This window comes from Erithacus rubecula, assembly GCF_903797595.1.
Source record: "Erithacus rubecula genome assembly, chromosome: 12".
Lineage (NCBI taxonomy): Eukaryota > Metazoa > Chordata > Aves > Passeriformes > Muscicapidae > Erithacus > Erithacus rubecula.
Window position 1 is genome coordinate 19,577,731 of NC_136664.1, and position 26,910 is coordinate 19,604,640.

At 42.0% G+C, this 26,910-nt stretch overlaps 1 protein-coding gene across 4 annotated transcripts in view; it reads left to right on the top strand.

Annotated features, from left to right (window-relative positions):
- Positions 1-26,910, top strand: part of GARRE1 (granule associated Rac and RHOG effector 1) — a 60,372-nt gene that overhangs the window by 9,435 nt on the left and 24,027 nt on the right. For all 4 annotated transcript variants that reach the window (XR_013775643.1, XM_079316471.1, XM_079316470.1 and 1 more), the window contains exon 2: positions 19,793-21,115. Coding sequence is in view for 3 of the 4 variants with exons in the window: in XM_079316471.1 (XP_079172597.1) it covers positions 20,627-21,115 (489 nt within the window). In the remaining variant the exon portion in view is untranslated. The remainder of the gene's footprint in view (positions 1-19,792; positions 21,116-26,910) is intronic.

Sequence of the window (26,910 nt, forward strand, 5' to 3'; positions counted from 1 at the left end):
GTCTACGCTAAATATTTTTCTCTAAAGTGAATTTTAATGTGAACAAAGTTAAACTAGTATAATTTGGAATGGTAGAATTGAGGCAAAAATGCAAGTAGCTGTGTGTGAGTATTGATTATTGTGCTCGGTAGCATGTGAAAAACCTCATTGTGCCTCAAAGCACTGTTAGCTTAGTGGACTTAAGATCCCTTATTTAGCTGTCACTAAGGATTTGTGTTGAGGGTTTTAAAAAATTTCTTCTTTTACATCACACCATTGACCTGAGTGCTGTAGTTTATTGGCTTTCCCTGACCTTCCACTGTCACAGGCAGGTGGTGTTTTGGCCAAAGGATGGTGGGTTTCTGTCTGGAACAGTCCAAACCTGGTAATTTCAGAGGACCCACTTAATATATTCGGAAAAAAGGCAGGGAATGGTGATTGCAGCTGTAGAATAACCCTTGGAGGAGGGAAACACTTGACAAATTGACTTACACATATCAGTGTGTGTAAGATGCCTTTGTCTTAACTGTGGGGTGTTCAGCGCAGCAGGTCAGATGTTGTGTGCCTCTTTGGTAAGAACCAGCATTTAAAGGACTAATCCTTCAAAAGTGATGCTTTGTAGTTGAAGGGAAAACCTGTTTTTTGTTTTCACTGGTGAAATGACTTCTCCTAAAACTGCTGCTTCATGTCCCTCCTTGTGGGAGGTACTGCCTCATCCTGGGCTGCTGGTGAGCTGAAGGTTGTGTGGCAGGTACTTGTGGCTTACTTGCTCTTCCACTGCAGTGCCTCTCCTTTTCTTGTTTGCTTTTCTTTGTTCAAAATGAGAAGACTGCAGTAAGAAATGTAGCAAAGCAACTGCTCATAGTCATGAACTCAATGAGTAATTGAGACTATTCAATGTAATCTTTCAGAATTACACATGTTAGGTAAGAAACCCTTTCCTTTCTGAATAGCAAGCTTAAATCTGTCACTTTTCACAAGAGCATGTAGTGGTATGACAAGGGAGAATTCCCTTTGCTGAGAGAGAATAGATTTGGATGAAATATTTGAAAGAAATGACCCCTGTGAGGATGGGCAGGCTGGCACAGGGTGCCCAGAGCAGCTGTGGCTCCCCTGGATCCCTGCAAATGTGCAAGGCCAGGTTGGATGGGCCTTGGAATAACCAAGGATAACTGGGATAATGGAAGGTGTCCCTACCTATACAGGGGTGGGATGAAATGGCTTTAAGGCTGTTCCAACCCAAACCATTCTGTGAATTCAGCATAAGTCAGGTATTTACAACATTGGTATGTGGTAAAAACCTCATTACCACAGGATTTTTTCATTGAGTAGTTATCTTCTAGGTGATTACTAGTAGAGATTGTTTAATGTAACACTGAAATGGTTCTTACTAGTAGTAAATAAGTCTCAGTTCTGACTAACAAAAATCCATTGTTTTGACCAAAGTGTGGACATAGAAATGACTCCTAAACAGAGTGTATGTTTCAGCTTCAGAGGCAAAGAAATACCAGCATAATCACCTGAAAAATATGAAAAGCAGTCCATGGAAGAATTTTCTGTTTCAGACAGAGAATAAAACATGAGCTGTAGGAGGAGCTAAGGTTCTATTTTGCAAGTGACTTTTTACTGTTTTAAATTATTTGCTGATAGGGATGCAACTCAGAAAGCAGCAGGATGCCTCACTAATAGCATTTGAGAGCCCTAAAATATAGTTTCATCTTAATTTTGAATATTGTTATATTGATATTCTGTTAAAAAAAACACAGTTTCATTGCCAGGCACAGAATCATCTCAGTATTTTATGCTGCTGAATCTAGTCACTCTCCTTTTCTCCTGTGATTATATTTGTTCTTACTCTGAGTTTTACTTTTTTTTTCCCCCATGCTTTAGGCTTTGATTCCCATATAAAACTCTCCTGATTGTATGTGTTAGACAGGATTGGAATATTAGCTGAAAGATGGGATGAGGAATCTACCATGCTGAAAATGCAAAAGATTTCCTGTTGTTACTCAGTTTGGTGTGAGTTAGTGTCCCTGAGGCAGCTGAAGCACTGCTTAAATTCTCCTTGATTCATGTAAATGCACAAGTGGTAGCAGAGGATAAAACCCCTTGATGTATCCAATAATACTCTGATTGTGGTTAGTCCCAACTCTGTCTTTAGAACACATTGTTCCTAATAAAATAAAAGCACAAAGTGGTATAGCCTGCTCCAGCTGCAGAGTGTTACTGGATGCTTTGAAGGAAGGTAATTATTTTATTTATTTCTAGACTTGAAATTTGGAGAAAATGTCTCATTGAAATTCGACTCCCTCAGTGGGCAGAACATGTGTGGTGTGGTGTGCACGTAACAGGCATTGTTAGGTACATGCAGGGAATCCATATTTTGTATTGCTGTGGATAAAACCATACCTATAAATACCTCAGTGTGTAGTAAGGATGCTTGTCTAATACTGCAGGGTTTAAGCTGGCTGGAGTTAATCTAGAAGAAGGGAAAATAAATTGAAAATAGACCTGTGTTGTTGAATTGGAAGCAAGAAAGCAGGATATGCTTTTAGTGTTCAAAATTTGCAGGAAACTACAGACTTCATGTTATAATAGAGATGCAGAAAATAAACGTGGCATCCCTGTGTTTGTGCATTATAGTGTTCCCTGAGAGGTTTCTACAGATGCATATTGTGGACTTATGTAGAATATAGATATTGTTGTTGCCTAACAGAATTCTATTCTGAGAGCAAAATCCTTGCAGAGTGTAGAAGGAAGGAGGATTGATAGAGCAGGAAGACAGTTCCCTACTTTTTTCCAGATCCAGCAGTGTGGGGAGCAGGAGTGGATGGAAATCCTCCTACAGAAGAATTTGCTGTTTGCTTTGGTTTGTGCTGTAGCCATTGGCACTTTCTGCTGCCATCAGTAATTCAGGGGCACAGGACACACAAGTTCAGGTTTTTGTCAGAGCCTGCCTAATGGAAAAAAGATGTGGGAGAAGGGGCATTACCATTAAATAGAGAACAAAATAAAGAACTGCAGTGGAAATTTCAGCCTTAGATCAAAGTCTTAACAACAGGGTTCTTCCCAACCACTGCATTATTCCCTGGGCTCTGTTACAGTGCTGCTTATCTTAAAGCAGATGCAAGGAGAAATGTTTACTAAATAATAAATCACTTACCTTCTCCAGAGCCATTGTGGAAGCTGTTGTTTCCATAATATTATTTATGGAAGAGTATGGCCATTGAGTTTTGTCCAGAATTAGCCTAGCTGAGCCATAACTGCTGTGGGATGGTTCCACTGGGGCTGGAGGGACTTGGGAGCAGTGAGTAGTGGGAATGTCTTATCTGAGATGAGTGTTCAGCTAGAATATTGCTGCTGTGTTCTCGAGGGGGGTGGGTGTGCAGTGTCCTCCCTCCCAGCAGGCTCCAGGCTGCTCTGCAGGGAGGCTGTGGGAGCTCAGCCAGGTGTGCCAGGCAAGAGCATGGCAGGTGGCACAGTCACAAGGCACTGTGGCTAATGCAGTGTCACTAGATCACCTTGTGTCCTTGTATGAATGTACTCACTAGTTTAAATCGAATTGTTAAATTAATTTTTAAACATGAGTTTAATGACTGTGTTGTTAAATACCAAAGAAAACCATCAGGCCCTCTGGTGCTCAGTGTCCATTTCACCCTGCTCTGATAACAGCACTGCTGCCAGCACCTACTGACCTACCTGGTGATGCTTGAGTGCTCCAAGTCAAAGGCTTCTTTATCAAAAAATAGTTCTTAGGTTTCCTTTCAGAAAAAAATAAAAAATTGCTAAATTTTTAGTGAGCTTCGAAGCTTTTCATGTGCTCATTAGTAATTGGAATGTTTCCTGTAAATGATTGTGTGTTGAAAGGCTTGTTTTGACTTAGTTGAATGTGCACTGCATGCTTTATTGGAAATGAAGGCACAGATCAGCATGCAGCTCCAGCCTGCATCAATGACTCTGCTCCAGGAGCCCTTTCCCTGCAAAGTGATGATTTTAAAATGGTGTTCTGTATGGATTCACTCTGGTACAGCTTGGGTTTCATTCTTTATGACTAATGGACAATATTGTTAGCATAACTGAGACCACCTATGCTGTGTTCCCACAAGTTTATGAAACATGGGAGTGGAAACAGTGCTGAAAAAATTAAACTTTATTGCTGTCCTGAGGACCTGGAATTGCTTTAGTACCTTTCATAGTAAGGGCAGAGACTCTGGGAAAATTAACTTATATTTGCATTGACAGGCAATATTATATTAGTTCTTTAAATTATGCATTTTTATTACTCTGGTGTCCATAAAATAATTCAGTATTTTGAAATAGCTGGGTTATTGGACAGTACTGTTGTGATACTCTTTTTCCAATTGACTAACAGTATCCTTTTGAAAACATTTTCACATATTTTCCTAGTGGCATGATAAATTTTTGTGGCTGTCATTCATTGACATGAGAATCTTAGTGAGGTTTTATAAGATGCTTTGAGTCCTCATTTTGAGGTAGGGTAGAGAAGTTTTCAAATGTTGACCCTGAAGACTCCATGAAGTTGCAATTCAAAATATGGATTTTTAACATCATGTTTTTGCTGAGGGATGGGGCGATCCTGAATTGTATTTCTTTATGTTGACAGTGTAATTTTATCTTTTTTTTTTCCCCAAGGAAATAAAGTATTGTTATCCCCCAGGAGTCACCTAGGAATGAATGTCATGGGCTGCTCCTGAGTGTGCTGCTTCTGCCACTGATAGCTTTTGTTTCATGATACCCAGTGGTGGATAAATATGTTAATGAGATGACTCTTGACTTTCCAGTTTCTCTGTTGTTTTTTAGTCCATTCCAAAATCCAGCTCTGCTACCTTAAAAAGTACTCACACTTGGTTTTCTCTAGTCTGGTTTGTGTTCACTTATCTACTTTTATTCTTAATTGCTGGAGGCTGTCCTCCTACTTACACTGTTCAATTTGTGTGGAACTGGTAAGAAATTCAAATGATGCCCTGCTGAGAATAGGATGGGAGTTGGAGTGGGAGAGAGAAGCAGAACAAACTGATGGTATTTACTGGAACTGTCTGTGCAAACCAGTGAGAAGCAACCCATATTGATTGTCAGGCACATTGATAAGGAATATATCTAAAAAAATTAACATGTTGTGTCATAGCACCTAATGTCATGGTTCAGGGATTATTCCTCTTTCTTAACTTTGCTTCTGTGGTCAAGTTGTCCTGTAATTGTTTATGTCTGAAATATAATTTGGAAAGTAATTTTGTGAAGTGCTAGAGGCAATTTCTTTGTTGTTAGCATCCTAGGCTGGCTAATTCTGTGATTAATCAAGTCATTTTGGTATAGCTGGCCTTGTTTGGAAAGTCTTGCTTCTATCTTGGTTATAAATATTATATATAAACATTTTATAAATATTTTGGGGTGTGGGTCCATGAGAATTCCCTTTTCCCCCTGGGTTTCAGTGAGGGCCAGGTGGGCCCCTCTGTGCAGAGTGAGCACAGACCCAGCTTAGCAGTGCCCAGCCCTCCCTCCTGCTCCTGGGGAGCTTTTTGGGACTGAAATCCCTCATTTTGGGGTACAGAGGTGTGCTCAGAGGGGGTGGTGAAAGCACAGATGTGCTGGTACCTCTTGGCAGCTCCCAGAGGGCCTGCCCATGTCAGGCTGCAGCCTCCAGCCTTGGGATGTGTCCTGGAAACTTCTTGGTTTTCAGCACTTTGGAGACAGAAGAACCTTTCTTCATTCCTCTGGGAGCTGTTCTGTATCAAAGTGCTTTTGTGGCAGAATTTGTTAATGGAAAAACATTTGCCCTAGGAACTGTACAGATCAGGTATAATTGGTAAAAATATGAAAGAGGGTTATTGATAGTGGTCATTAATTAAAAGTGGAGGTCTTGGCCACTGCCCTTATGGCCTGGATGGGTGCTGTCTGGTCCAGTAGGCTACTTTTAATTGGCTTTAACAAATTTTACAGGATCAGTGGCAAACAAATGGCATATTTTGTCATTGTGAAAACCTAAACAAGTTTAAGCACAGTTCTCGTAAATAGATGGTGTCAGATGAAATTTGCTATGTAGAAACCCCTGCAATTTGTAGGATTTAACTTAATGTCCATAGATAGTCTATAAGGTATGAGTAATTGCTGGAAGTTAATGCTCTGCATTGCAAACTGCCCTGAAGTGCAGATCTGTTGTATTTTAAGGTCTTTATATAAACCTTCCAACAAATTAAGCTGTTTCATTGCAGTGGAGTACTGACAGCAGTATTTAATATCTTTTTCAGAGAAAGCTTTAAAACCTATATTGTATAAATACATTGTTTCTAATGCTCTTAAAAGTAATGTTAAATTGTCCTCAACAAGAAACATATGGCTATAAATCCTGACATAGTCCATGCGCTGTCCTGACTGTCGGAAGCAGAGTGTGCAATGTGGAGGATATTTAATTTAAAAAATTGGGATAAGGGTCGTGAATTGTACGCTAGAAATAGAAAATAAGATTAGAGGTTATGTTTCAGGCATGGAGCTGTCTCTGGGGGGGGAGCACAGCAAGGTTACTTCAAGGTTTGGAGCCTGGCTGGGGGATGGGAGAAGGGATGAAATCCAGCAGTGGCTAAAAATGGTGCCTGGGGGAGTTTGTAGTAATACACACAATGGGGACTGCCCTGATGCTGAGCCCTGTGCAGTGTAGCCTTCTCCTGGCTGGGCTCAGATGAGTCCTGGGCAGAGCTTGGTGCCAGAGGGGTGTCCTGGTGCTGAGAAGGTCACTCTCTCTAAACATGATCTGGGGAAATGTGTTTGGCCAAATCCATGGTAGGTGCATCAGCTGGGATTGAGATGTTGCTTAAATGAATTTGGCATCTTTGCAACGTCTCATGGCTGGCAGAACTCTACTGTGTCACTGTTAGAGCAGCAGAAAAGCCCTTTGTCAATAAAAGCTGCTGGGAAGGAGTGTCAGTCACCTAAATATCATTTGGCTCAAGTCACCTAAATATAATTTAATTGAAGCTTAGTCTTTCAGGTTGCTAATAAATTTTAAGTATAATTGATACATCAGAAGATGCTACTTAAAATTTTAAATGTTTCTTTCCTATCTTAGTTTGTGAATGAAATCCAGCTCTCTTAAGGAGTTTGGAGAGATGCCATAGCCTGTGCTTGGTTAGGTGTGGGCTTGGGATCTTCCACTTGTGTGTGTGCCAGTGTTGGGACTTGGTGCTTGGGGAGCACACCTGAGGTTTCAGAAAGACCTAACAAATAATGAAAGTTTCAGTCTCCAGATTTGCCTCTGGATTTTGTATTTCTACTGAATAGATAAATCCCATTGTGTTAATTTGTTTTATGGATTAAAACATTACATTTGTTTCTCTTTCAAAATGCATTATACCAGCATAAATATTCCATTGTATCCTCTGCTGCACAAAAGAGTTCTTGCACAACTCAGTGCAGAAATATTTGGCACGTAACCTGGTGACAAATCATGCCCATGATTGAGGGCTTAGTTGTTTATATAAAACTATCAGTGCTTTTAATTTCAGGACATGGTGAAGTGGCGTGACTGTGTTTTATGTGTTGTAGATTAGGACTGATAATTATTTAACTGCTGATTATTTTATTGGGAAATATCTGAGAGCTCTTTAGTGAATAATTTTCAACTTAAGAGCAAGGCAGTTTTTTTAAAGGGGAAAAAATCCCATTCCATCAGCCGTAGGCCATCAGTATTTGTGTGCACATCAGTCTGACTGCTGTGTGCCTTTCCCTGCTGTATAGTTAATGCAGCAGCTTAGGGCCAGGAGGGAGGAGAGTGCCAGCAGAATTCCGTGTATGCATTTGTTAGCAAAGAGCTCTTGGGGGAAGTTATTTATATTCCTTGGTAGCATCTACACAGTTTTCCAAATGTGTGAATTTATTTGTACTGAATGAAATTAAACTTCATTTTTAAGAATGTTAACTCTGTTTTGAAAGAAGCAGCAAAACAGTTGTTAAAATATTAAAATACTTGCTTTTCTTAATAAAAGGAAAATATATTTAATCAAGCTAGTCTTTGTAGGAAAAGCATATAAAATGTAAACCCCAGGTAACTAATTGCTTTGGAAGACAGAAATTTCTTACAGCTTTCTCTGTCTAAGGAGTGGATGGAGGAGACAGGGTTGCTGCAGAGTTCCTCAGCCTGCAGCTTTTTGATGTTGACCTGTGGCTTATTTTGGCATTTACGTTGGGTGGATGAAAGGAAACAAATTATTGTGTGGACTGAAATAGCAGGTGGGATTACTGGAGCAGCTAATGGAGGGCACTGGAATCTGGAGTCTCAGAGATGGGAGCTGCTGCCATTGTGGCCTTGGCTGGGACAGGGCAGGGCAGGATCCCTTTGTCCCCTGTGCTTGTGCCTGAACTGGTTGTTAACAGCATTTGCAGAGGACTGGGCAGCTTGGGGAAGGATTTTTTCAGTTATCTGCTGTGTAAAGCTGGCAGAACAACTGGATAAGCACTAAGCTTTGGGTGGTCTTGGAGGGGGAGATGTTACAGGTGGCAAGTTTGGGCTCCTGTCTTTTCCTTTGAATTTTTATTAGAGATTTATAAACTGGAAGGGTGCTATATTTGATCTTATAACTAATCCTATTTTGGCCCCAGCGATGCAAGATGAGTTAGAGCTATTTTTAAAATTTCATCTATATTTAATTAAGCTTTAAAAATTCTGGTCTAAATGCAGAGGTGAATTCTGTGCCCAGGACACACAAGCAACTTTTTTTGACAGAAAAAATGAAGAAAGGTTATAAAGTATGCATGCTACTGCTTCTACTTTGCTAATCTTTATGATCTCAAATTACTTGTCACCACTGTTCCTTCATCAGCTACAGGGATTAGTTCTACATAAGATAATATATTATAAACCATAGATTTGTTAGAAATAAAGCATTTTGACAGTTCCCAAATGTTACAGAGGTCTAGTTCAAGAATAATTTTTAGAATTAAAGTGAAGACTACTCAGCTACGACTGTTAATGGTATTGCTATTTACAGTAGTATAATACAGTAGTATTATACTTTTATAGTATTATGTACACACTAATGTTTGGTTTTGTTATGGGGAGGAGACTGTAATTCACACTGGATTGCTCTGGTTTATTCATATCCTGTGACAGTGAATCAGATACTGCTGTCTATATACAGACTGAATTGCCAGCCAGCTTTGGGCCCAAATATGGTAAACATAATTATGTTCATTTGCTGTAAAAATACATTCTCCTTAGTTTAACATTTTCATGATTACAGTTTTCTGGTAATTCCATAATTTTCAACATGAGAGGGGTATGAAAGGCGTAATCATCATGTCCCTCTTTTCAGAGTAGAATATAGTTTGTTTTCCTGGGCAAAACTCCAGCTGTTCAGTGATGAATTTACTGCTGCTCAGATACAGTGAGCCCATAAAGCATTTGGAAAGGCTGCTCTGGGACAGGAGCTGTTCTGTGGAGACAGAATCTCTGTGTGCACAGACAGCAAAAACCCTGTGGCTGCAAGTGTCCTGTGGCACTGAAGGGATGTGCTGATGTCAGTTCTCCTGATATGGACTCCTGTTTCCTATTTTTGGAAATGAAATTAATATCATTTCAGAATACTTAATATTTCTCACATAAGAGACTTTCAATGAATGAGTTGGGAGAGCAATAAGATAAAGCTCCTACTCTGTACTGAAGAGAATAAATATTAGTAAATATTGGATTAGTTTTTAATTTCAGTCACAAAGGAGTGCTTATGGTAATAGTTATTAAATGAAAAAGAGGATAGTTTCCATGTGGAAATACATGCTAGTAATTGGTACTTTATTTATACAAGGGGGTTAGGATTAGTACATTTAATGCAGCTAAGAAAGTGCATTTGCAGGGTTTTTTCATCATTTTGATGTAGTCTGGTAACAAGAATGTTGCAGATGAATTCTGTGGCAAGTGTTGAGAATTCAGGAGCAGCCTAGTAATTTGGGTGAGGAAAGATTGTTGGTGTTGAGTTACTCCAAATGTTTTGAAAGCTTTCATCATCCTTGCTGCAAACAGGCAAAAAAAAAAAAAATCACATACAGGCTTTACAGGATTTGCTGTACATAATCTGTCTCATGTTTCTAGTAGTCAGAACTTCCTTCTTCATAGAGGAGCTTTAAATGTGTAGATCATCTATAATTTTCTCTGCCTTGAAATACTACTTTTATCCAGCAGTACTAGAATAATTAAAATGCCTACTAAAGTTACTGAGTTTGGATTTTTAAAATTTGTATAGCATCACAAACTCTTAAAACAGTTTGGCTTAGGGATATTTATTTCAGTGAGAAAATTCAAATTGTGTGTGTGCTGGGAAGTGCAAGTCCTGAGGCTTTTCTGAAATGTGCTATCTGTGTTTGCAGGAGCAGCAGAATGGCTGCAATCTGAAATGGAGTAGCTGAGGCTGGGCTGAGGAAATGTTTCTGTTTGCAGAGGAGTTGTAAACAGTGTGTGTGTCCTTGTGGCACTTTTGTCTGTGACTGTTCCACTGCTTTCAGTGATTGCTGGGGTGGAGAGAGTGGCAGAGTAAAAGTGGCTGATTCAGGCTTCAAAACTGATCCACCTCAATTTCCTCTATCCTTTGGAGGTTATAAATGGATGTCTAGGGAAGGCAAGAGCAGGGTGAATTTGTGGGCAGTGCTAATTTAAAACTGTCCCCAACAACTTGGTACATCTGGGTTCCTGAGCCTGTGGTCAGGCTGCTCAGTGAGCCCCTCTGTAAAGGAGGGTGATGAGACACCAGAACTAAATTTGAAGTGTGGGTAAACCATGGATTTATGCATTGGCATAAGTATGTGCCTGGCTTTTCCAACATGGCTGTTCCTTTCCAGATCTATTCTTCTGTTTCTGCCATTCAGCATCAGGCTGAAGTTTAAGCAAGTTTTAGCAAAACCAGTCAGTTTTAGCACTGAGATCACCTTCCTCAATGGCAATGATCAGACCAGAGCCCATCATTTTGTGTGTGAGGTTAGGATTCTCTTTTCATGTGTAAGTTGATAAATGTATCTCTAATTAATCCAGTGTCTTTAGCCCCTTAGTCCTGTATATATATATATAATGTATTAGAGCATGCAGTGTGTCATGCCTGAGTAGTGTAATATTCACCCAGGTTCTTATTCCCAGTTGTCTTTCCAAGTTTTGTTTAAGGTGTGATTTGTTCAGGAAAATGAAAGCTTCCTCAGAAGAACCTAACTGTTGAAAGAAGGTGTTTTGAAGAATGTCTTTCATTTATTTCTCTGTGTACATTGTCAAAGAGTGGGAATTATTCCCATTTTTCTGGCTGTGGAAGCTTTTTTTGCAGTGTTTGAGTTCATGGACAAATCATTTTAAGCTGATCTTAAATCTCTATGTGGAGCCTTCTGCTTGGTTTCTTGATCTGCACAGACTCAGCAGTAAGTAAGCTCTTCAAAGTGATTTCCTAAACCTCTAACAAATTACAGAAGAAATTTTTAGCATGGATCTTAAACTGTGTATTGAAAACATCTCTTCCCAGTTAATGTTACTGAAAAGGAAGTATGACATTTGCTTATGCTGGAAAGCTGCAACTGATGGTGTAGCAAGTTTAACACTTACCTGGTGGGAGACACAACCAACTGGACCTGGAACTAAACTTGTGCCTAAATTCATTACTGAAGTGAGCCCAAGGTTTAAGATGTCTGCTGTAAAGGGCCTTTTTGGTGTTGTTTTTTGTTGTGTTGTGTTCACCCCACATGTGAAAGCTGGTTTTGTGCATAAACTTGGGAAATGGTAATTTTTGGAGTTTTCAGTACACAACTGAAAAACAATTAAATTGGTTTTCTTAATGCTTGTTTTTTCAGTTAAGTTTTAAATAGAAAACACCATGCTAGACATTTTTCCTTCTGAATACAGCCATCAGGAGTGACAGGGTGAAGAAGAATTGCCACGTGGGTGGCTTCTGCTTAGAAGGATTTCAAGTGTGGATGTGGTGTGCAGGCTGGGGGTGCAAAGACAGACTTGGGAATTGTCTCAGGTGCCCATAACTGGACCATGGTGCATAAGCCTGACCAAGTAATATTCCTGTTCCACATATGCTTAATTGAATATTTATCTAGCTCAGCCTTTCCTTCCTGACTTCCCTTCAGCAGGAAGTGAAATATGTGGCCTAAAAAAGATCATTGACAGGAACATGTTAACTTAATCTCAGGATTTTCTGTAAATTGTCAGCTCACTGTCCCTGGGTTGAAATTGTGGGCTGCAGTTTCTCCCTGTTTGGAAGGGAAGTGATTTTCTCCATGGATGGGGAAAATCCTGAGCAGTCCTGTAGGACCAGAGAATTCTGTAGGTGAGCTGTCTGGGAGGCAGAGCTGTGCCTTTTCTCTGGAAATTTGTGCTGCTTATGCTTGCTCTCAGGGTGATCCCATGAGCTTTTTCCTCTCCTAGCAGATTTTCCAGCCTGTGGCTGGTGGTGAGTGCACTCTTTTGGGAGATGAGAGGTGGAGCCTGGAGTCTCCCCTGGCTGACAGTCACGTGTGGGAATTTCTCTTGCTGTGTGCAGGGCCTTTGTTAGGCTGCTCCCTCAAAAGACTGGGAATTATTTTCTTTCTCTTTTCAAAGGGGAATTGGTCCTGCTTTCAAAATAGATAAGTAAGCACCTATTGCCAAGGCAGGATTGAGACAGTGATCCTGATCTGACACAGGCATCTATTTTTGATGTTGGCAGAGGCACACAAGGCTGAGAGAAGCTCTGGTTTAACACATTCCTTTCACCAGCTTTTCCTTTGCTGTCATATCTTATTGCTGAGACTTGAGTTAGTGCTGTTTGGAGTGGTTTTTTATGTGTTTTACTTAAAAAAAAAATGCAGGATGTCTCCTGATGGACTGTAGGCTCTGCCCTGGAAAAATCCAGTTCACTGTGCTGACAAGTCTGAATGTGACTGCAGAGCACCTACGTTCCCTCTTTTAGAGAGTGTAGTTACACAGCTTTATTGGTTTTTTTCTCAAGGATTAAGGTTTGGATGTGTGGTGGTGTAGTGCTGAGCAGGCAGGACCATCAGTGCTTACCTAACTCCCCAAATTTGATGTTCTTCAGCCTTTTCCAGTTGTCTCTGTTTCTGAATGGTTTCCGTGACAGTCTTTGGTTATTTGGGTTTTTTGGGCAGAACATGGACATGTTCTTGTCTTGTAATTTTGGACACGTAACAGGCATGTGCCTCTACAGGATTTTTCAGTACAAATGCAAAAGATACAAATCAGCATAAATAATTTACTATTGTTGCTTTAAGGAATGTCATTTTGAAGGGAAGAAAGCTCCAGACAAAAGCACAATAAAGTAGTTCAGAGACTTTCTATAAATACTAGGTATATCTATCTAGATATGTGTGTGTATATATATATAATCAGTGAAATTAGCTTTTTGAGTTAATAAAACCAGGTTGCTGCTTTAACAGATCTCCATGCTTTGGATGGAAACTGCTTCACTAGTAAGTGAGAGCAGGTTCCAATAATAACTGGCTCTGTTAAAATTTGAGGTGCTCAGTTTGATTCTAGTTGAACTGTGCTGTGGAGTGTGTCCTGGGGGCAGGGGGGACACAGGGGCAGTTCCATGTGGCTGCTGGCACCCAGTGCCCCCAGAGAGTGGGAGGGTAGGCTCTGCTGAGCTGCTGTTGGGAATGGGCACCCTGGGAGAAGAATGTACCCAACAGGAGCTTCATGGATTCACTGAGGATTCACTTGACTACTTTTTTGTTTTGGTTTGTTTTTTTTTCCTCCAACTGTTCTGGGCAAGCAGCCAAAAAGGAATCCCAGTGAGCAATTCATGAGCTACCAAGAGCTAAAATGATTTTGGTATAACGGTCTATTTCTGACTTTCCTCCATCCTCCTCTCATAGAAGATTTTTGCAACTTGGGTGACAAAAAAAAACCCAACTAAAAAATGCATCCAGGAGATGGATGGGCTCTCCTGGGGTCTGCAGCCCACCCCATTGGGAAGCAATGCTGGCTTTCCTTCATGGATCTGTAGCTCCAGAGCAGAGGCAGGCAGGGTTTGGTGAGGAGAGTCCTCTCTCTGCTGGCATTCCCAGGCTGCTGTCCTGTGCCTGCATCCTGCCAGCTTTGGGAATGGGTGTGCAAGAACCCTAAACAAAGAAAAAAAAAACCAGAACAACAAAACAAAAAACCCAAAAAATCCTTATTTGCCCTATTAGTGAAGATACTTGTCACCCCCTATAAAAGCATTTGCATGCTTTAAGTCTTTGTGATGTGTTGATAAGAAATTCCAGGTGCTGAATAACTTGGTTGATGTCAGAGGCGGATATGTGTTTGCTGACTGGCAGCATTACTTGAAGGTGGCTCTTCTTGTTGACTGGGAAGTTTAATTTTTAAAATGTAGTTTCAGCTCTTGTATTATTCTGAAAAGTTTTGTGTTCAAAACAGTGTTTGAAAATGAAAACAAATATTAGAAGCCCACTCACATTTCATTGGGTGTATTTTCTCTTCATGGGTGGATTGAATATATTAGGTGCCATTCCTGTGACAATTTTAGTATCAATAGGTGTGGTATATTGATGAGTGTAGTGGAGAAGTTGTAGAATTTGATTTATCAGGTTGTGATTTGTTGCTGAAATTAGAACACTTCTTTATATTAAATCCCTGGTCTGTAAATTCCAATTACAAGTATTTTTGAATGGATATGTTTTTTAGATGTAATCCATCTTCAGTTTGGGAGAGTGTAAATGAGTCAACTCACAGTTAAAAATGTGATGCCTGTCTTAAAACTCGCTCTAAAAGTAGTTGGGGATACCTGACTGGATTTCTAAAATGTGTTTATTTATGAGGATCCTGAAAAGTTTAGTTGGAGGGGTTCCACCATCTGTTTTAGTCCACTTATTTTGTTACCTGCACTTAGTGACCTGTGTAAAAGGAGGAGCAAGAAGGGACCTGTTGCTGATCCCTGGGGGTGCAGACTGGATGTAGTTACCTGGGCACACTGGTGCCACCTTTGCCAGTCCCCACCAGGGAATGCTTCCCATTTCTTCTGGCTCAATAATGCCCATAATTTCAAACCACTGCTGCTCAGGATCTGCCTGCTGCCTTCTGAAGGCCTGGCTGTTATACCTGCTACCCTTGGCAGTGTGTGCTGCAGGTGAGTTGTGCTGCCATCCCTGGCAGTGTGTGCTGCAGGTGAGCTGTGCTGCCATCCCTGGCAGTGTGTGCTGCAGGTGAGCTGTGCTGGGGATCCCTGGCAGTGTGTGCTGCAGGTGAGCTGTGCTGGGGATCCCTGGCAGTGTGTGCAGCAGGTGAGCTGTGCTGCCATCCCTAGCAGTGTGTGCTGCAGGTGAGCTGTGCTGGGGATCCCTGGCAGTGTGTGCTGCAGGTGAGCTGTGCTGCCATCCCTGGCAGTGTGTGCTGCAGGTGAGCTGTGCTGGGGATCCCTGGCAGTGTGTGCTGCAGGTGAGCTGTGCTGGGGATCCCTGGCAGTGTGTGCTGCAGGTGAGCTGTGCTGGGGATCCCTGGCAGTGTGTGCTGCAGGTGAGCTGTGCTGCCATCCCTGGCAGTGTGTGCTGCAGGTGAGCTGTGCTGCCATCCCTGGCAGTGTGTGCTGCAGGTGAGCTGTGCTGCCATCCCTGGCAGTGTGTGCTGCAGGTGAGCTGTGCTGGGGATCCCTGGCAGTGTGTGCTGCAGGTGAGCTGTGCTGGGGATCCCTGGCAGTGTGTGCTGCAGGTGAGCTGTGCTGGGGATCCCTGGCAGTGTGTGCTGCAGGTGAGCTGTGCTGCCATTCCTGGCAGTGTGTGCTGCAGGTGAGCTGTGCTGGGGATCCCTGGCAGTGTGTGCTGCAGGTGAGCTGTGCTACCATCCCTGGCAGTGTGTGCTGCAGGTGAGCTGTGCTGCCATCCCTGGCAGTGTGTGCTGCAGGTGAGCTGTGCTGGGGATCCCTGGCAGTGTGTGCTGCAGGTGAGCTGTGCTACCATCCCTGGCAGTGTGTGCTGTTCTGGGGTGCTCTGTGCCCCACAAACCCCAGCCAGGCTTGCCTTGCTCAAGGTGTTTGTGACTGGATGCCCACACACATTGTTGTTTCTTGGTCACTCCGTATCCCTGAGCCAGCTGTGGTGGGGACAGAGGGACCCTGACCATCATCAGTAATTTGTGCACCAGCTTCCCTTGCTCTCCTGCTCCCACTTTGCTCTGCAGGTGTTGAGGGCCATTTAGAACATCTTTGGTTGAAGGTATTCACATTTGTACCCCAGGTGTCCTGGCCAGGTGATGGATGGGATGTACAGGTTAGTGGCAAGAGCTGAAGGTGGAATGACACCTTTGCTTGTGTTGTAACTTTTAGATTTGCACTCTATTTGTGTCTCTAAATGCCAGAGGGACTTGTGTGTGTTTTTGCCAGGAGGCCCTTGGCTCTGGCAGCTTCCTGGCCTTTTGGCCTCACAGTGGGTTTGTTTGTTCAGGCTTTTCCTGGGTAAGCAATCTGGCTGCTCTGGGTTGTGTCTTTTGGAGCTTTTTTTTTTTTTTTTTTTTTTTAACATTAATTGAATTTAGTTTATTTTACATCAGTGGTGGGTGCGGTGTTAAGTTCATCCTGAGATTTGGAATCTGATTCTCATAAAATTAAAACCAGCATGAAATAATATGAAGTGCTACATTCCAAAAAATTAGCTCAGGTGTTTTGGACTATCTTACTCTTGTGTGTTTTATTGCCTACTCACTGGAAGGACAACAGAATCCATAAAGAACACCATTTGAAGGCAATCTTTTGCCAGTTTTTAAAGTTGAGGTCAGAACTGCTTCCTCTGCTGTTTCCTGTGTTGATTCAGGAACAAGTTGCCCTCTCTTCTAGCAGAGTAATCCCAAACAGGATAGATGGGGGATTAGACCCCTCGTGCTGCCCCAAAACAAACTGGGGGATAGCAAATTGCACTTGTCTGGAAGTCTTCCCTCTTTATTTGTATCTCTTGTGACTGCTGAAGGTGGGGAAAAGTATTTTTCTGGGAAGTATCTAAGCAAAAAAAATTTGGATGCTGCATTAAAAAGAAGTAGTAAACTCAATTTGCATTTGCACTCATTTTCCTGCAATTTCTCTTTCCGCTATGGAAATGTGGCCATTTTTAGAGCAGCTTGTGCAGCTGTCTGATTCTGTGGAAGTACAAACAGTCTGCACTAGTAGCAGTTCCTTCACTTCAGCATTAACTCCTGAAGTGAGAATATGAAGACTGTGCTGAGCTTTTCCAGTAGTGTTTTGCCATTTTGAGCAGGGTGGTGTTCAGTGTGGAGCTGGGTTTATACTATCTATTAATTCTATTGTGGTGCACTGTTTTGGTTTTGATTGCATAAGGATTAAAACACCTTTCTTTGTGGCATGGTAACTTTTTTTGGTAATTCCTTCACTTGATTTCTGTACTTTTTTCCACAAAATGAAGCAGAGGCTTAAGTTTGTATTTTGGGTGATAACATGCTGTTCTTGTATCACTAGAAGGAAACACCTTGGTTACTTTTTTCCCCCTAAGGTAGCAGGAGGTAGATTGGCCCAAGTCCCTCCAGTTCAGCCTGGAGCTCTCACTTCTAGTCCACGCACCAAAAGCAGTGGGGAAGGGAAGGGGGAGCGTGGGAACCTTCTGTGCTTCACTTTTTCAGGAAAAGATGCAAAAGGAGGAATGTTTATTTTGTATGTAGCATGTCAGAGGGCTCATTATAGTGTTTCAGACATAGTATTCAGACACATGTCTGGTGTTGAGGCATGCAGCTTTCCTCTCTTTGAATAAATGGCAGCTGAAGATACAAGCTGTCCTCCTTAAGCTTCTGTGTAGGTTTTATTACAAGGAAATTTTGAAGCTGAAGAATTGAGTAAATACCTGCAAGTTTGACTACAAAATTGTCTAGAAGTAAAACACAATGATTTGTCATTTTTGTTTATAACTGTAGAAAATATGAAGCCAATTTTTTTTCTCTGATCATAGCATTTATGTTCTTTAATGATGCAGCAGGTTTATGTATTGGCTAAATATTTGACCATTCCAAATGATGAGTTCAGTGTTTGATCCTGATTGCTCTGTGTGTATTCACAAGCACTGAGCTGAGATGCATCTCTGATAATTCCACCTTATGCAGTGCCCCAGAGCTTGAAGACACCTCCTTCTTAGTTTTTTCTTTCATGATAATTTCTGAAGTTCCTCTGCAATGAGAAACTTCATGTCTACTTAGGAAAAACAGTCACTAATTTACTTCTATGTTGCATTTAAATTAACCAACTCTCTTGATCCATCTACATTTATATGCAGTCAAGGAAGCCAGTTTAATTATGCTCTCCACTGTAAGGCACCATAGCTTGTTAAACAAGGAGAAAATTACTTTCAGCTATGCATGTGACATCAGGACTTCCTAGAAAATTATGGTTTTAATGAATTTCTTGCATTTTGACACATTCAGTGTAAATACTGAGAGAAGTATTAAGTAGTCAGGGAGGTAAGTGGTCAGTTTGGAGTACTTTAAGGATGCTGAAATGCCTATGGTAGTTTTGTTGAGTTTTAGGTTTTAAAAAGTGTGAATATGAAAGAATGTTCACTCTAGATCTCTGAAGCAGAACCATCTGCAGCAACAACTTCTGAAAAACTTGTATCCTGTTGTTTTAGTGGGAGTGAGACTACCCAGCTCTGGATGTTTTGTCCTGCTGTGTCTTGCCTTCTTTATCTGTGGGATGCTTGTATCCTACATATGTGCCAAAATGGGAATGAATGATTATTGTGTGTGTTCAGGCAGATGGAAATTAGAAATTTTGACTGAAAATAAAATCTTTGTTCCCCAACCATTTCAACAATATTATTACAGATTTCATTGCTCAAATATTACAGCTAAAGGAACATTTTGTTGTTAAATGAAAGGGTTCCTGGAATATTCTTCTAAGTGCCTGGGACATTGCAATTGCTGCAGTAAGGAAAGGATATCCTTGTTTGATAGAATCAGGTAGGAGAGAGAGAGAGTGGCCTGAAGTGTGGCTGGAGCAAGGGCTGGGCAAACTGATGGGAGGAATTGTATCCTTCTGACATTGTCCTGACACTGTTTGATCAGTGTCTGCTACTGAACACCTCTTGCTCCTTCTTGGCCCTTTCCCACTGCTCAGGCTCTTTCACCTCCCTGCAGATGCCTTCAAGGAGCTCGTGGCTCTCCAGCTGCACCAGGGCTTGCTGGTAGGAGCAGGGCAGTGCAAATTGTATTTCCTCCCTACTTTGATGTGTTATTTAGACCAGTCAGATTCTCATGCAGTTGTGCCTCATAAACCACCTTGTGTAGGAGAGATGCTGCCTGCCCATCACACTGGAAAGGAACACAATGTTGTATTTCTCAGCTAATCTCAGGTAGGATTAGGCAGATTTGTGTGTTGTTGTAATAAAAAAAATTAAGGACCTGTGTCTGTTGATTTAGTAAACTATTAAAATGAATGGGAGTGTTCTGCAATAAACTATGGTGCATGAAAAGAGTTTTAATTGATTTCATTCTTTAATTATTTTTAAAGGATGAGATTAGAAAATGCGATTAACTCGCCCTGAGCTCTGCAGTAATAACCTTTCTTAACTGGGCAAGACTTGCACTGGGCATTAACCAGGCTCTTAAATTTGACAACCTAGAGTGAAAGAATTACCAAGAAAATATTCAACAGTGTTGAGCTGAGCAACAGGATGACACTGGCCATTGAAACTGTCAGTGCAGCTCTCTCTTCCTTTGGATCCTTGCGTGTTGTTAACTGTGTTTCCCAGAAATGTGAACCAGGACACTGCAGGAGTTAAATTTTTAAACCTTCTCATTGTTCTCTAATGTTTAAACTTTTTTTTTTTTTTTCCTCCTTCACAGGAAATGACCTAGAGGCCTTACAAATACATTCGTGCATTTTTGTTCTGAGTCTGCAATTGAGGGCAAACGCAGTCTGGAAGCACCACTTCTTAATGTTACACAGAAACAACTACCTCAGCTAACAGGGAAAGGGGAAGAAGGCTTGCAATAACAAACACTCGAGTTTTTAATAGCTTATATTTGCAAAGTCTTCTATAAACAGTCCAGATTTTTTTCCCCCCTCCGATATTAAGAAGAGACACTACAAGTAAACTGAGTTGGCAGACTGGATCTGTCAAGACATTTGAAGATATTTGATCTGCTGACATAAGGATTTGCTTTTTCAAGGAAAGAGCCTCTGCACTGCTTTTATAATCGCTGTTGATCGGTGGTTTGCTCCACTTTTCCTGATACTACTAATGGGAGAATTGTATTAAGGTATTGCTTCTAAACTTATTATTTGCATTGACAAAATTAACTTTTGTAGATGTGACAGCAAGTGACAATGTTACACTCGTGAAGAACTTGTAGGCGATCACTTCTCTGCTCCGGTTGGCTTTTCTGCGTGCAGAGGGGGTACCACACAAGAGACAGAGCTTTATTGAGATACTTGGGCTTGCTTTTTGAGTACAGTTTATAACTGCAGCAGGGCTGCACCGAACACTGAAAACACAGAGTCAGCAAATCTGCTGCCATTCCCACTGCTGATACAGATTATACAGACGCTCGCCTTTCTGAAATGCCTTTTGTGAAACCTATGTACACAGTCCCGCATTGTTACTGTACATAGATACCCGAGGAAGGAATTTGACAAGTGATTGTTAATTGAAGAACTCTCTGGACAAGCACTCACTTATGTATTGCTGCAGTGCACAAGAAAGCAAAATGGACTATAAGCGGCGCTTTTTGCTTGGCGGGTCCAAGCAGAAGGTGCAGCAACACCAGCAGTACCAGCTGCCCGAGCTGGGCCGGGCCCTGAGCGCCCCGCTGGCCTCCCCCGGCTCCCCGCTGGCGTCCCCGGCTGCTGCGGGCGGCTGCTCCCACCCCGCCCCCCACACCACCCCCATCGCCGACATCCAGCAGGGCATCTCCAAATACCTGGATGCGCTCAACGTCTTCTGCCGGACGAGCACTTTCCTCACAGACCTTTTCAGCAGCGTGTTCAGGAACTCGCACTACTCTAAGGCAGCTATGCAACTGAAAGACGTGCAGGAACATGTCATGGAAGCGGCCAGTCGACTCACAGCAGCAATAAAACCAGAAATAGCAAAAATGCTGATGGAGCTGAGTGCAGGCGCTGCCAACTTCAAAGATCAGAAAGAGTTCAGCCTACAGGACATCGAGGTGAGTTACCTGGTTTGCACGTGAGTTTGTGTCATTTCTTCTTAACTGCATTTCTCTTCGAAACCCCCTCTGCACCAAGAGTTTTCTATGCCTTACTGTGGATTTGTGGCTAATGCTGGTGGAGAAAGAAACTCTTCATTTCTTATGTACTAAGAGAGTACCAAGTCATTTGTGGGCTCTGACCTCCATCTATGTTAAATTAGCTATTCAGTAGGTACTTCTGTAGAAGAACCAGCTAGACAAAAGTTTTAAACCATTTTCTGTTAGCTAACGTTTCTAGCAGTGTTCTGCCATGGTATTGTAAATCAGCCTACACTTTCCTTGGCATTATCCATTCTGAGGGGAAACCTGAGCACGTGGGAGTAGCATATTGTCATCAGTGTTTCAGTAAAACTACATATTAGTTGACTAATAATATTTTATTACTCTTTAGAACATTTGTGTCTTCTTGAGCTGTTGTAAGAGGAAAATAACACATTGTGTGAGAGACTAGTGCTGTAAAAATTTGTCATGACTTTGCTGTAATGTTCATACACAAGTGCCCAAGAATCAAGATTCAGAGAGGATCCCCAAATTCCCACCATCCTGCTTGGGAAGGTCTGGGTGTTTCTCCCCTAATAAATGTGTTACATAGCAGGCAGTGTTAAGTGTTATTCACAGATAAATCCCTGGAGTTTTAAGTAGCTCCTTGTGTTTTGACATATTTCTTCACTTTGCAGCAGTCTTTGCAGAGTTATTCCTTCAGAACTACTTCCTGAGTGGAAAACTTATTTTTAAGTTCTCTTGGTTTTGATTTAAATTTCAGGTAACTTTGTAAGAATGAATATTTGTGCCTGTCAGGCATTATCTCCTTTCTCTAACTGCACCACTTCCAGATGGCATCATTGAGGAGGATGCAATTTGTCAGTCACAGCTCTCCCTGCAGTTGTGTGTGACAGTTCTCAGTGTTGCATATTTGGTACAGGCTGAAGTAAAATGGGCTGTCTATTTGTTATAAACATCTCTGTAGGCTAATATTTTTAAAGACAATCCAGTAACATCACTCTTTAGCTACAGCTATAGCAATGTATATCAAAGAGTGAGTTTATGTAATTAATTGATCTTTAATAGATGTGCTGAAGGACTTTTTGAATTAAAAAAAGAAAAAACATAGGGAGCACTAGATGTCTTCTAGGGGATTTTGTGGACTTGGAGCCATGTGTAGAACTGCTTTTGCCAGTGGGCAGGCAGTGGTGGGTGCTGGTTCTGCCCTGCCCCACGTGCTGTGCAGGCAGGGTTTGCAAGAGGTGGGTGCAGATCCTGCCAACCTAAAGCCAGAGAAGCTTCCTTTGGTCCCAGCTTTACCTGGCCAGGCCTAACTCTTGTTCTGGGCCCTGTGTGCACCTGCAGTGCTCCCTCCCCTCTGTGGTGGGAGCAAGTGTGGAGAATGCCAGCAGAGCAGAAATGCTTCTGTGCTTTCCTGCCTGCACCTCTTGGGCTGTCCCACCACTTCTCATTGTACTTTCCTGGGCTCTTTTCTTAATTAAAACTGCATCTTGCACATGGCTTTGAAAAAAGTCAGTATGCAAGATTGTTGGAAACTTCTGTATAATGAGACAAGTGTTGTGTTCTGCTTTGTCTTTAGCAGCAGCAGAATGCAAGGATTTGTTTGTTCTGTGGGTCAGTCAGGGCTCTGGTGTAGGTGAGTGAATTCTGCAGGCACAGGGGCTGGGTGGCTGTGCCCAGGGAGCAGCAGCTGCTCACTGTTGAACTGGACCTTGGCAGACGCCAGTACAGGAATATATTTGTTTGTAGGTGACTTGAAAGCACAGGATACAGGTATGCTGGGAGACCTGCTGAGCTAAAAATAATCTCGAACAAATGAGTTTTCCAGTTGGGATGGAATTCAGAGGGGAAAGCTGAATGTTGCAATATTTAAATAGACTTTTTCAGCCTCAGGAGTGGAGCCCACTGGGCAGCAGTTTTGGAGAACAGTCCTAGGACTTGTGGGAGTTGATGTTGGGTAAGGGTCAGTGTTGTGCATTGGAAATAATAAATTAGTGCTGTTGCTGTGTGCAAAGAGACTGCTACCATGTATTAACACAACCCTAACCTGCAAGAACCATGAACTGAGCACTGAACTCTTCACTGGCTGTTATGGCCTTAAACACAGCAGTTCACATGCTGGTGCACTTGGAGAAATAGGGAGCAACTGAAGAGGCAGCAGAGGAGAGTAGCAAGAGTAGTTAGACACCCAGGAAATAGGACATCAGAGAACAAATTGAAAAGATGGACTCTACAGAAGAGGAGGCTGAAAAGGAAAATCAAAATTGCTCAGGTATGTGATAAGCTGCCACAACATGTCAGTGTCTGTTCTTCATGTCCATGTAAGGTGAAACGAGGAACTTAAAATTTCAGAAGGAAAGATTCACATTAGATGCTGTGGAAATCCTGTGTAATGTTAGTGGAGCACTGATGTAGATTGCTACAAAGGGTAGGGAGCAGAGCTTATGGAACAGGTTAAACCTGCACCTGACAGAACTGACCTAGGTGAAATTGCTCCTTGCTAGGGACAGAAGGGTGACCTGGTGAGATCCTCTCCCATTGTGCTTTTCTGGGATTTGAAGACTGAGCTGTTGATGCTGAAATTTCAGTTTAAAAAGTGGTTCACTGTTTTTCCCCCTGGTGGATAGAGAAGTTAACGTTTCATAAAACCGCAAGCAGGATTAAAAAATTCACAATGTAAGCAGAAAAAACATAAAGGGCTTGCCTGACTTCATCAGAGTTTACTGAACAGGGAAGTGATGGGGGAAGAGTGTGAGGCAGTGTAATTGTTCCCCTGGAAAATACCAGGAGGGGAATACAGGTGTAGCTGGAGTTGCTTTGTCAGCTTCTCTAGTGGGTGCTGGAGGAGCTCACAGTTCTGACAGAACTGAGAGATGGTGAAACCCCCAAGTGGCAGCTCAGCTGGACCCTGAGAATGGCTCTGCAGAGCTCTTGATTGAGGGATGGAGGGTGTGGAAGATCTGGTGTTATGGAAACAGTGGGAGGTGAGTTGTAATTCAGGGTGCAGTGGGGCAGAACCCCAAATTCATGAGAAGGACATGAGAATGGGACACTGCACGTGAGCCCAGCTAAGGAAAATGCAATTTTCCTAAACCTTGCTTAACACGGGCTGTGGTTTTTAGGAGCAGTGAGAAGTCCCAGCAGAGCAGATTGGCTTTAGGATTCAAGCAGAGCTGTGGCTTTTCTGAGGTGTCACAAGTCTTTATCTACTGTAGTGGGCTCTGTCCCCAGGGAAGGCAATGTCAAAAAACCTTCAGTTTTGGTGAACATACCTGACTTGGATTTGGACCGAAAGCTGTTGTGCAACCTGGACTATAGCACCAAGGGCTGAGGTTTTTAATTTATTTATTGTTTCTTAGAACAAAGCTTGCTTGCTCAGAACTGTCTGCCAGGCTGTGTAAGAAGGTGACTTCTCCTGATCAAAGTGTGGTGACAGATGGAAGTTTCCCAAGGATTCTTTATTTCAGAAATGCAAATGCTGGCTTCTATTTTCTTCTTTCTCTTTTCCCCTTTCAAACACCTTTGAATTCTTGGGTATTCTGTGCCTGTATGGGTGAGGAACAGCTTGGGAATCAGGGTAAATGAGAGGTGTTTTCCATGTCTGTCAGCTGGGGGAATGCAGTAACTCTGTGCTTCTGGTAATAAAAGCATTAAAGCAAATCCGTAGGGAGGAGTAAAACTGGTAAAAATAAGAATATTTCCCCATCTCTTGTGAAGCTTTGCAGAAGCCTCACTATTGCAAAATATAAGGAATGACTTTTAGTTACACAGGGCTTGTGCATTGTCTTACATGTAAGTGGTACTGATGAGAGAGGAATGTCCACGTTGTCCTCCTGTACAAAAAGGAATGCATGGTTGGGCATCAGATATATTCTTGGATACTCTGTTTTGTATTAAATTGAGATAATTTTTGGCTTTTATGTATAAAAAATAGCCTAAGATTTTTTTGAACAAGAATCTTGTGAGACAAAAATGTCTGAGTAAATATTAAATGTAGGCTTTCCGTAGCAAACACTGTAAAGCCAAATTTAACTATTTTTAAAATTTTTCTTTCCTGGGATTTTCAGGGATTGGCTCCAGACTCTTCTAATTTGAGGAACTGTTAGTAGCAAAAAATTATTTTGTCTTACATTTTAATTGCTGCTTTTTATTTTTAAAGTGCTTCACATTTAATTGTTTTTCTGCTAAATGATAGTGACCATTTCAGTAGCTGTCAGGATCAGATTGTGATGAGTGGCTTTTAGGGTCACTGCTGGAAGAAATGAGTCTGTTGTGTTTCCCAAGTCTCACAGCTTCTGCTGGAATCCATTTCAGCCTGCAGGTGATTCCAACCCCGGGGCAGGACTGAGTCTTCCCTTGAAGGTGTTCTGTCCATGAGATCACTCTTTGGAATTGCAGAGAACTGCTAGGGATGAAAATGAGTGATATTCTGCCCACTTCTGGGAAGGTACAGGAAGGTTGTTGGCTCATAATGGGGCACACCAGTGCAGTGGCAGCCAGGCTGTGACACTAAGGATGCTCTTAAGGGAAACCACCAAATAATTCTGTTATGGTGTTTGGCTTTTAGAGCATTCTGCTTGTTTCAGGAAATAGCAAAAGGAAAAAAAAAGGGGAAAAAAATAAAGTTCTACTGCATAAAATAGTACTTGGAGAAGTGCTAGCCAATGTTTTTATCAAGTGTGGAAAACTGACACTTGTTATTTGCTGACTTTATTACTGGTACTGTTCTGTTTTAAGGAATCTGTTGTGCAATATTTTCTTGCTGGGCAATTTGTATGGCATCCCTGTTTAGCAATGAAAACTGGCAATTTTGTGTGCACTTTGTCCAGTGGAATATTCCAGAGTTGACTGTGTGCCCCCATTAGGAGTGGGATGGAGTAACCTAACACTGCATCTCACCTGGTGCTCCCGTTGGTAGGGAACCAAAAATCCCATTGCTTTCCAAATGCCTCAGCAGGAAAAGAGATTCCTTCAGGTAAGGCTCTGCTGGGAAAAGCAGCTGTCCTGCCTGATACAGGTCAGGGAAGTCAAGGTGGTGGAGCTTGTTCTGTGGGACAAAAAGTTTGGAACCTGAAGACCTCACTGTTCATGCAATATAAATGTATCTAAGAAATTTAAAAAACATCAGCACTCCCAAGGAAATCCCACTGCTTGCCACTTGAGAAGATTCCAGTTCAGCTTTGATTCCTGCACAGCTGTAGGGTTTATGTTTATTCTGCCCTGAAGGAGGAGAGTCACACACTTCTGCATGGCAAAAGAGGGACAATAAGGTGTAAAAAGCACTGGTGGTGTCTCTGTGGAAAGCTGCTGATGTGCTGGTGCTGTTGCAGGGATTGCAGCAGAGGTTCCTGTGCTGTCTGCACAGGGTCAGCCCTGCCTGGGGAGCTCCCTGCCAGCTGCACCTTCCCGTGGATAAGGCAAACTTTGGGCTCTTTGGCAGAAAATCTGGCCAGGTGAACTCTTTTAAACTTTACAGTGAGTTTAGCATCTGCCATTCATCCAAAGGGAGTGTTTAACAGTGCAAAAATCCTCCACAACTTTGATAGAGAAGCAGTTTAAACCATCCTTATCCATTTTGGAGGAAGGCATTTTGGAGAAATGGATTTTTTTTCAAACAAAACAAAAGTTCAGTAAAGCAGATGTTACTACTTATCTTCACTGTTTAACATTTTAAGTTATAGGAACTTTGTGTGCTGCCACTTAAAACCTAAATCATTTGTTTATTTTGAGCATTATTCCCAGGCTGGGGA